General features: G+C 35.6%; 1 protein-coding gene across 1 annotated transcript in view; it reads left to right on the forward strand.

The window, feature by feature from the left end:
- Nucleotides 1-10,848, forward strand: part of PPP2R3C (protein phosphatase 2 regulatory subunit B''gamma) — a 28,278-nt gene extending 17,430 nt beyond the window's left edge. Inside the window, exons 7-13 of the mRNA XM_055418244.2 lie at nucleotides 342-474; nucleotides 1,667-1,722; nucleotides 1,800-1,875; nucleotides 3,855-3,991; nucleotides 6,234-6,371; nucleotides 8,781-8,840; nucleotides 10,546-10,848. Coding sequence (XP_055274219.1) covers nucleotides 342-474; nucleotides 1,667-1,722; nucleotides 1,800-1,875; nucleotides 3,855-3,991; nucleotides 6,234-6,371; nucleotides 8,781-8,840; nucleotides 10,546-10,734 — 789 coding nt within the window. The 3' untranslated portion in view covers nucleotides 10,735-10,848. The remainder of the gene's footprint in view (nucleotides 1-341; nucleotides 475-1,666; nucleotides 1,723-1,799; nucleotides 1,876-3,854; nucleotides 3,992-6,233; nucleotides 6,372-8,780; nucleotides 8,841-10,545) is intronic.
- Nucleotides 10,849-11,346: the final 498 nt, after the last annotated feature.

Genomic DNA, 11,346 nt, shown 5'->3' on the forward strand with positions numbered 1-11,346 from the left:
TGACACAGTATTAAAGGGATGACACGTGGGAAAAAAAAAAACAACTGATCATGTAGGTTACCTCTGCGGAGAATAGGTGGGAAGGAAACTTTTCAATGAATACTTTTTTGTTTCTTTTGTATTTGGAACTATGTAGAATGTGTTACCTGCTCAAAAATATATTAAGATGTAAATAAATGGCATATATAAAATAACTTCACCACTAATAGTTATAAATTTATTTCATTATTATAGTTTCAATGCTGAATAATTTTAGTACTGAAATTGTATTTTAGTATCTAGTGAAAAATCAAGATCAGACATTTAACACTGCAAAATTGTATTTTGTTTTGTTCTTTCAGGATTTAGAAAACTACATATTGGAACTTATCCCTACTTTGCCACAGTTAGATGGGCTGGAAAAATCTTTTTACTCCTTTTATGTTTGTACAGCAGTTAGGAAGTTCTTCTTCTTTTTAGACCCTCTAAGAACAGGTAAAAGAAAATCTTACCCACTTAAATATTTTCTAAATCTCAATAACTAGAGATAAATCTTTAAAATGTAATTTATTTTCCTAACATGTCATTGCCACTGATATATACATATTTTGATATATAGATCTTTTGATTTACTTGCACCAACCACCATCACCTATGTGACAGTGGGCATGTCACATAACCATTTACAATTTCTTTGTCTTTAAAATGAAGTATCAACTAGGTGACCTATGGTTCTTTCCAGTTTAAAGAAGGCAGGTATTGTCATATTTGCTAGCCCTAATGGGTAATATACTGGAGAATTATTCTTTTTGATGAAAAATATGAATTGGGAGATAGGAGGACCATTTAGCCATAATGTATTTTTCTCATTCTCAAGTTAACCACCCTATATGAGGATCAGGTTTGTAAATTTTGCCTCATGTTTTAACAGTAAACTCTATCATCTGTTCTAACCTGCTAGACTGGGACAGAGAAAGGGACGGAAGGCCCAAACCAAAGTCCTTGATTCTTTTAGGTCCTTGAAAGTAAAGTGCAGCTGTGTGAATCCATCACAGTATGGGGTAGTATGGGGTAGTCAGTCTTTTAAATGCCTTTGTTAAAGACATACACATCTTTTCCCTTTGAAATTTACAAAATAAAAATAGCCAACAGTCTTGACTGTTTATTACGTACTGAGTACTGTGCTAAGCAGTTTACATAGATTCTTTCATTTCCTTCTCAACTCCATAAAGGTATTATTATCCACATTTTATGTGTAAAGACTTAGATAGATTGCATGTCTAGAAATGGTATTTAAATCCCATCTCTCTACTCTTAAACATGCTTTATATTGTTTTCTATTCCAGAACCTCCAAAGGAAAATGGAGACAGTCTGTTTGACTACTAACAGTATCATATCCATAACCACAAAAAAAATTAACTCAACATTTTTTCGAATCTTGTATCAATGTAATTTTGGAATTTATCAATTGGATATATATTTGGTGGTATATAGGTAGACATATCTATATGAGATCTTATTAACTATTCCCTGCAGATTTCCCTTTAACATCAATATATAGTAAGGACTTTGGAACATGAGAGCTAGGAATACCAATTGTGTGATTGCTTTTCTAAAACAACATTTTTATAAAATTGAGTTGCTCTTGTTTTTAAAATTAAGTAATTGTGTTTCTGTTCTTTAAAGGGAAGATAAAAATTCAAGATATTTTAGCATGCAGCTTCCTAGATGATTTATTGGAGGTAAGTATGTTTTTAAATTACTTAATTCTATCACTTGATAGTTGCTGTCTTCTAATTATGTCTCTATGTTCATCTAGTTAAGGGATGAGGAACTATCCAAGGAGAGTCAAGAAACAAATTGGTTTTCTGCTCCTTCTGCCCTGAGGGTGTATGGTATGTTCTTATCATAATGCTGAAATTTGACTTATCTGTTCCTCAGTAAATGGTTCATTAACTTCTATTCAAAGGACAGTTTTATACATAGCCTGATTACCTTAGGGCATCCTTGGTGGCTCAGGTAGTAAAGAATCCACCTGCAATACATGAGACCTGGGTTCGAACCCTGGGTTGGGAAGATCTCCTGGAGGAGAGCATGGCAACCCACTCCAGTATTCTTGCCTGGAGAATCCCTGTGGACAGAGGAGCCTGGCGGGCTACCACCCATGGGGTCGCAAAGACTCAGACACGACTGAGTGACTAAGCACAGCACAGCACAATTTACCTTAAGATCAAAGTATTCTAATTTTCTTAAGAGCTTCCATTCTAGATTACTAAATTTTACTTGTTTAAATACCAACATTTTATATATATGTCTGTGATTGCAGCCATGAAATTAAAAGACGCTTGCTCCTTGGAAGGAAAGTTATGACCAGCCTAGATAGTATATTAAAAAGCAGAGACATTACTTTGCCAACCAAGGTCCGTCTAGTCAAGGCAATGGTTTTTCCCGTGGTCATGTATGGATGTGAGAGTTGGACTGTGAAGAAGGCTGATCGCCGAAGAATCGATGCTTCTGAACTGTGGTGTTGGAGAAGACTCTTGAGAGTCCCTTATACTGCAAGGAGATCCAACCAGTCCATTCTAAAGGAGATCAATCCTGGATGTTCATTGGAGGGACTGATGCTAAAGCTGAAACTCCAATACTTTGGCCACCTCATGCGACGAGTTGACTCACTGGAAAAGACTCTGATGCTGGGAAAGGTTGGGGGCGGGAGGAGAAGGGGACGACGGAGAATGAGATGGCTGGATGGCATCACCGACTCTGTGGACATGAGTTTGAGTGTACTCCGGGAGTTGGTGATGGACAGGGAGGCCTGGCGTGCTGTGATTCATGGGGTCGCGGAGAGTCGGACACGACTGAGCGACTGAACTGAACTGAACTGATATGTATATATTTTTAATATAGTTGATTTATAATGTTGTGCCAATCTCTGCTGTACAGCAAAGTGCCATTGTTTTATTTTTGTGACTCTTAATACATTTCTAGCACTTTTAATTTAATACATTTCGGACTTCCCTGGTGGCTCAGACGGTAAAGCGTCTGCCTACAATGTGGGCGAGACCTGGGTTCAATCCCTGGGTCAGGAAGATCCCCTGGAGAAGGAAATGGCAACCCCCTCCAATACTCTTGCCTGGAAAATCCCATGGGCTGAGGAGCCTGGTAGGCTGCAGTCCATGGGGTTGCAAAGACTGAGTGACTTCACTTCACTAGCACTTTAATATAACATAAGGAATGTGGTTTGACTGTTGTTGACTGAGGAACATTAATATGAACGTCACCTATGATCTTGCATTGTCAGAAAATGCTGCTCTCAGGTTCCACAGAGGGATGTCTTTGGACCTAGTTTGCTTTTTTCTTGAATTTCATTATTCTGTTACACTGTTCTATTGAGTGATCTTCTGACTTGTTTTGGCAACCTTGACCTCTGCTTTCAAGTGCCAGCATTCCAGTGCTTTATGTTGGTTGACCCCTGCTGCTGCTAAGTCGCTTAAATCATGTCCGACTCTGTGCAACCCCGTAGACGGTAGCCCACCAGGCTCTTCCGTCCCTGGGATTCTCCAGGCAAGAACACTGGAGTGGGTTGCCATTGCCTTCTCCGGGTTGACCCCCTACCTCCATCTAATTTAGAATCCTAGGAAAGTTCTAAAAGGTTGCAAACTGAAAACAAATAATGTAAATGAAATAGCATAAAGGCATCATGAATCTTCTTTGACTGGTTTCTGGCTTAACATTGTTCTGATAGAGATTAAAGGAATAGCAAGTGTACACCTTGTTGGAACAAAAGTAGTTTAAAAATCAAAATATTAACCAGTAAAAATAACTTTTTGTTTCTTTTGGTCATAAGTGTCTTTTTATTGTCTTTCTTCCCAAGGCCAGTATTTGAATCTTGATAAGGATCACAATGGCATGCTCAGTAAAGAAGAACTCTCCCGCTATGGAACAGCAACCATGACCAATGTCTTCTTAGACCGTGTTTTCCAGGAGTGTCTCACTTATGATGGAGAAATGGTAGTAGTTTAAACCTCTGAGTTTTGAAAATTTAGACTCCCACAATTTCCAAAAGCCCCTTTTTTAAATAGAAATATAGTTGACTTACAATGTTACATTAGTTTCACGTATACAACATAGTGATTCAATATTGACTGTATTCCCTGTGTAAAGATTTCATTCTTTTTATGGCTGAGTAGTATTCCATTGTATATATACCATGTCATCTTTATCCACTTATCTGTCGATGGACACTTAGGTTGTTTACATATCTTGGCTTATGTAAGTATTGCTTCTGTGAACACTGGGGTGCATATCTTTCGAATTACTGATTTCATTTTCTTCACGTATAACATCCAGGAATAGAATTGCTGCATCATATAGTTCTATCTTTAATTTTTTGAGGAACCTCCATACTGTTTTCCATTGTGCTGGACCAATTTGCATTCCCACCAATAGTGCATGAGAGTTTCCTTTTCTCCACATCCTTGAACACTTTATCTTTTATTTGGTTTTTTGTTTTTGCATGCGGGGTCTTAGTGGGATTGAATCCATGCCCTTTGCAGTGGAAGTGCCAAGTCTTAACTACTGGACTTCCAGGGAAGTCGTTAGTTCTTTTTGATGGTAGCCATTCTGAACAGTGTGAGGTGATCTCACTGTGATTTTGATTTGTGTTTCCCTAATGACTGGTGATATTGAGCATCTTTCCATGTGCCTGTTGGCCATCTGATATCTTCTTCAGAAAAATGCCTGTTTACGTGCTCTGTCCATATTTAATCACAAAAGCCTTTTTCTTGATGTGATACAGCAGTATTTTCTTGTCAGTGTATAACAGTATTTTAAGAAGTATGAACTGATCAAATTGTTTGAGATTCGGAGCCTTTGATCTTAAGGTAAATTTGCTTAAAAATACTACTTCCCTTATGGACTCAGGACAAATAGAAATTTTTACTATTTTGTTCATTTCATCGTTGGTGCACCTATTGTAGAGGAATGTTGTGGGCTAGTAAAAAAAATAAAAATCTGAAAAACAGGTAAATACTATTGACTATTTTCATATAGATGGTTCACTCACTGAGTTACCAGGTCAGATATAGTACCATATAAGCCATGATTTAAATCTAAGAATCAGGTTGTATTATTCTAAGTGACTGCCTTAGTAGCTAAAGATTCGCTAACATACGCCTGTCCTTTTATCACAACAATGCAAAATATATACTTGAGAATAGAATTCTAAATAGCATTTTTTTTTAAATAGCATTTTTAAGTCACCATTCTTGCTATTAAAAATATGTGTTAAGGATCTGATAACTTTTTCAAACCAATGATGCTTAAGAAATAGTCATACTGTCAGCAGAGAATCGGGGTTTTAAGGTTTTATCATTTAGCTTCAATTAGTTTTCTAATTTTCTTTCATTTAGTTTTCTAAATGAAACCACTGTTAACCAACTGCCAAAAGAAAAGAGGGAAAAGGCACAGAAACTGCTTCGTGACTCCCACAGCTGCCTAAACAGTGAGGAGCTTGGAGTATACTAATGACGTGATGAATAAAGAAAATCAGAAGCTACAGTTAGGCATGCAGTTTAGACCATGATAAGGCTACATCTCTAGCTCTTATACATAGAGTTTATCAGAAAAGAACTCTTAATCTTAGCCTAAAAAAATCCTTTCCAAGATTATAAACATATTTTCCCCAAGTGAAAATCTCTGAAGTACTTTACTTCTTTTAACCACAGAAAAAGTAATCTGTGACTATGCTTTTTTCATAGAAAAAGCTTTCTGTTCTCTTCATGTCTTTTTAGCCTTCATTTATATTCTTTTGCTCACTTTTGGATGAGAACACTGTCAGATCACTGTAGAATATCTGGCACTTTTAAGATGACTTATTGGAAATCATCTGAATTAAAATTTCAAGACAGTATTTCATACGACCACACTGAACTGAAAATATAAATTTAGTGGCAATACACAACAGCTGTCACTCTCCTGTCCATTTCAAAAGCCTAATGAATGAAAATTATGATTTAACACAGCAAATCTCATAAGAAAATGAGCTGTACCCCCAAAAACTGTCTGTACAGGTTAACTCCAGTGTATAGAATTCCTAGAAACCAACATTAAATATAGTTAAGTATGAATTTTTCATATTAAAAAATTGCCATCTTTGATTACAAAATAGCCTCCAGTCATTAGACATTCATTATAAAAGTTAATTACAAATTACAAATAAGGATTCTAATGAACATCATTTTCTTTTCTCTAGGACTATAAGACCTACCTGGATTTTGTTCTTGCATTAGAAAACCGAAAAGAACCTGCAGCTCTGCAGTATATTTTTAAGTTACTTGACATTGAGAACAAAGGGTATCTGAATGTCTTTTCCCTTAATTATTTCTTTAGGGTAAGTCTCATTTGTGTATTTTTGTTATATAGTTTGGTTTAAATTACCTACCGAGTAACAATTTTATCTAACTTGGGGTGTTTAAATTTAGCAAAAGGATTTATATAACAGATTTAAGAAGGAAATCAAGTCTGATTTTTTCTATTTTTGAAAATAATAAATGGGCTAAATCAGTGCTGATTTGATTAGTTGTAAGATACTTTCAGTTCAGTTCAGTCGCTCAGTCGTGTCCGACTCTGTGACCCCATGAATCACAGCACGCCAGGCCTCCCTGTCCATCACCAACTCCCGGAGTTCAAACTCATGTCCATTGAGTCGGTGATGCCATCCAACCATCTCATTCTCTGTCGTCCCTGTCTCCTCCCACCCCCAATCCCTCCAAGCACTTTAGAAGTGTATAAATACATGTCATGGAGAAGGCAATGGCAACCCACTCCAGTGTTCTTGCCTGGAGAATCCCAGGGATGGGGGAGCCTGGTGGACTTCCGTCTATGGGGTCGCACAGAGTCGGACACGACTGAAGTGACTTAGCAGCAAATACATGTCAGGCTTATTAATAACCAGTGGAGATAAAAACACGCCTGAGAAATTCTGTGCTCTTGGTGATCAAAAAGTAGTATGTAAAATTCTATAGAAACGTTAATTACACGTTCAGAAAAGGGAACTCCTTTGCACAGAAGTTTTGCCAACCTAGTAGCTGTAGATTGTTTTAATTGCTATGCTATAACAAATATAAATTTAAAAGTTGGCTAGAATTCACATTTCAATGTGAAACAGATTTGCTGAAATACTTATTCTGTGCCATAGGTGGTCTCAGAGAATAGCATGATGAGCTCTGAAGTGGAATTTGATTGTATCTGATAAGCATTCAGCTGTAGCTGTTGTAAATGTAGGAATGTCCACCCTTTTAAGATAAATCATTCCTCAGTTTGAATGGTGGTTTTTCTACTTGATGGAATGGTTTTGTACAGTACTGTTCTACTCCATTGCCACATAGCTATAGTTTTCAGAAGACCACATGGTTTTTATATGGTTAAGATCAATGGTAAGAAGACATTTATTTTTTCTTTTTGACTTTTTTTTAAAACAGTAAAAATGGACATATTCACATTTTTGTCATAAACCATGTCCCCCTGGAAGCTTTTTTTTTCCATTTAAAAATTTTGTGATACTCCTAAAATAACTTTGTCTGAGTTTCAGAGTATATACTTCATAATTTCATGTTAAATTCCCTGAAAGGCTTTCTTTCTCTTATGATTTTCTAGGTAGTAATGACTACAGATTATTATAAGGATAAAATAAATTACATCCAGTATGAGGATGCATTTTTTAAAAACTGAATGCCACATGGACTTATATCCATGACTAATCTGAGAATCTAATACCACCCATCATAGGTATGCCCCTGCTTTAAGCAGACCTGTTAAATGAAAATTCAGTTTTAGGAAAACAAAGTAAATATATCTTTCAAACTAGTCAATCCCTTTTCACAACTATTTCTTTATAGTATCTTTTATGATATTTTATTTATTAAATACATTGAAAATATTTTATACATTTGTTTTAGACTTGGTTGTATGGGCTAAGGTAAAGTTTCTGGTACCGAGCCTGGCTGTGTACACACTGATGCCTCTGTGCATCAGTATCCCAGGGATAAAGCTAGGCCCGCATGTGCACTCTAGATCACTTCATCCACGTCTGCTGCTCCAGTGGGTGAGAGTGTACTCAGATTCCTGTATGCTGCAGAGATGCCCTGTGCACCCTGCTATCACTGGCACTACAGAGTGGACTCAAAACATATTTCATTGGTTACTTTCCAAGAATTTTAAGCTTTCACATTTTCCAGTAAACGACTCCCACCTAAAATATTTGTTAGTCCAACTGGATCACCACAGTTTCTTCAGTCTTTTTTTGGTTAAAGTTCATAAAATAATTTGAGGGAGGTTTACCTCCATTTTCTTCTGTCAAGAATATGAAGTATAGGGTGGGAGGGGAGGTAGTGGACTGGGTGCCTTTAAAGAATGGTGAAGGTGTGAACAGCGTTCCTGGAAAATGGGAGGAGCAGGTCATAACAGAATTGCAAGGCCATGTTTTAAGGCCTGTCTGGGGTTGGAGACCACTCTTACATAATAGTAATCTGTACTCTTGTATACTTTCCTTATGAAGTTCTCCATAGCTAATGTGTAGGTCTAGAAAAGTTGATGACTATACCAATCCAGTGTTTAGGTTTTGTTCAACAGATGTAAAGCAAGGTCAAGGAATTTGAGAAAATTGGCAAGGATGGTTAAAACAGTGAGACTTATGGTCTGATAGGATAGGAAACAGAACTAGGAAGGGGGCCATGGGAACAGGACAGGGAATGTTGTGTATTTTATTTTTTGTTTAAGGATTTATTTCTATTAAATACAGGCCATACAAGAACTAATGAAAATTCATGGACAGGATCCTGTTTCTTTTCAAGATGTCAAGGTTACTTTTTTCTTTAATTTACAGCAGATAATTATTTGTATTAAATGAAGTTTTTACCTGAAAGCTAGTATTTGCAGTTATTTGTTCTGAATTAATATTTAAGTCATTAGAAACTGAGACTATAATGGGACTCAGTTTAATGATTTACACAGTTTAACATTGTCAGTCTTGTGTTCTCATTGGAAGCATTCATTCAGATTGAAAATTAAGAGAATCAGTACAGCCTGTATCTTTTGGCAGTCTGTTCCACCATAAACTGAATTTGGGCAAACTTTAGGTTCAGGCACTTTTTTAGTCCACTCCTTCACAGGGCTTGCTTGCTTTGGTATTATTTAAGGAGACATCAATCTTACTGTATGAAAACTACTACTATTTGAAACACATGCCACTACTTAACATTTTAGTAATCAGACCTTCATCAGCTGTAAAACACATGGGGGTATCCAGTACTGGTTCAGATGCAGTAATGTAATAAAATAACCCATCCCATGTCGGTTTAATATAAATAAGACAAATTTGAAACTATGCAACTGGCAATTTAAAAACGAGTCATTTTATACTGCCACCAAGGTGGAAAGGGAAATTTCACATACACACCAGATTAAAAAGTCATACATTTACCTGAATTGTTCTAATCTTTAAAAATGTAATTTAAATACTACTAAATACATTGAGTGATTTTACTATAAACAGATTAGAAAACATGTACTGATTCCCCATAAGTAATCTTATAGTGCACTTAATAATATAGAAAAGGTTCTTCCATCTGTTCTAGTTATTTTTATCACCATTTAGTGTCATTGTGGAAGACTAAATCTTTAATATTCCCCTTATCTATTCCAGGTCCAGAGTAAAACATTGACACTGTTATTGGAAATGAAGTTTTGTCCCTGTCTTGGCTCTCAAGCATTAGAGTTTTTACTTTGAGCCAAGTCTGCATTAAATCAAGGCCTTGCTTTACCCCTAATTAGAAGACAATAGAAAAATATAAGTGGTTACCACATATTCAAATAACACTACATTAGGTAGTTTTGCCACTAGTTAGCTATGTAGCTTTAACTGAACTTCCACTTTCTTTATAAGAAACATACAGGCATACCTTAAAAAAATTTTTTTTTTAAATAAATTGAAGGTTTGTGGCAACCCTAGTCAAGCAAGTCTGTTGGTGCCATTTTTCCAACAGCATTATCTCTGTTTCACATTTGGGTAGTTCTCACAACATTCATTGTTATTATTAGCTATATGTTGATCTGTGACATTTGACATTACTATTACAAAAAGATTACAACTTGTTGAAGGCTCAAATGATAGTTTGCATTTTTTAAGCAATATTCTTTAAGGTATGTACATTTTATTACATATAATGCTGTTGTACACTTAACAGAGTACAGTGTAAAGATAAACCTTTGTAATGCACTAGGAAACAAAAAAATTCACATGAGTTGCTTTCTTGCAATATTCACTTTATTGCAGTGGTCTGGAACTGAAATCAAAATATCCTCAAGGGTATGCCTCTACCTAAGGAATCTTCCACTAAAATTCCATGTATATAGAAAAGAGATGGATTGCCTGTTAAATGAAAAAGGAAAAACTAGAACAAAAAAATTTTACATAAGCTCGAGTCTAGCCCTAAATTTTAGATCACTGTGTGATAGAAATTAATCAGATAGCAAATTTCATTGTATTTTTTCTTCCTCTCTTGCAGGATGAAATCTTTGACATGGTAAAACCAAAGGATCCTTTGAAAATCTCTCTCCAGGATTTAATCAACAGTAATCAAGGAGACACAGTCACCACTATTCTAATTGATCTGAATGGCTTTTGGACTTACGAGAATAGAGAAGCGCTTGTTGCAAATGATAATGAAAACTCTACAGAGCTTGATGATACATGATCTCTCAAAGACTAGACTGTATTCATTAAAGTAATCTTGAATGCTGCATGTAAATCTTTTGACACAGAATCCTTAGAAACGGTCTAAAATAAAATACTTCATATGCCTACAGAACACAGCAAATGTTCTGGTTATTGGAATTTTGGTTGTAGTGGTCTGGAAGAAATGGGACCAAATTAGGAGCAGTAAATTTTGGTTATACTTAGCTCAGATATGGCAAGTGTGATCTGGTGAAGGTAGGAGTCCATTTTAAACATACATAATCTTTGGAAATAAAGGAAGTTTTCCTGGAATATTTCTGGTATTAGTCATTAAGAATTTGAATACTTGAAAGTTTAAATTATATCATTTAACTTTGAATCTTCTTCTAAAGTATTGTATATATGAAAGATTACAGAATTCCTCATTCATCAGAGAAGGGTCATTTCATTTCTGGGAAGTATTTGGGCATGTTTATTTTAATAGAGTATTTCAATAAGTATTCTAGTATTTTACTTTAATTAAAATCATTGGTATAAAAAAAATCGGTCTAGCTTGATTAACCAGCACCAGGGTTACATTTCACAAAATTTAACTCCATTTTGTTAAGAATTTTTGTTAGAGAATTTGTTA

This window comes from Moschus berezovskii, chromosome 21, assembly GCF_049115385.1.
Source record: "Moschus berezovskii isolate FMDL1 chromosome 21, NW_MosBer_1.0, whole genome shotgun sequence".
Taxonomy (NCBI): domain Eukaryota; kingdom Metazoa; phylum Chordata; class Mammalia; order Artiodactyla; family Moschidae; genus Moschus; species Moschus berezovskii.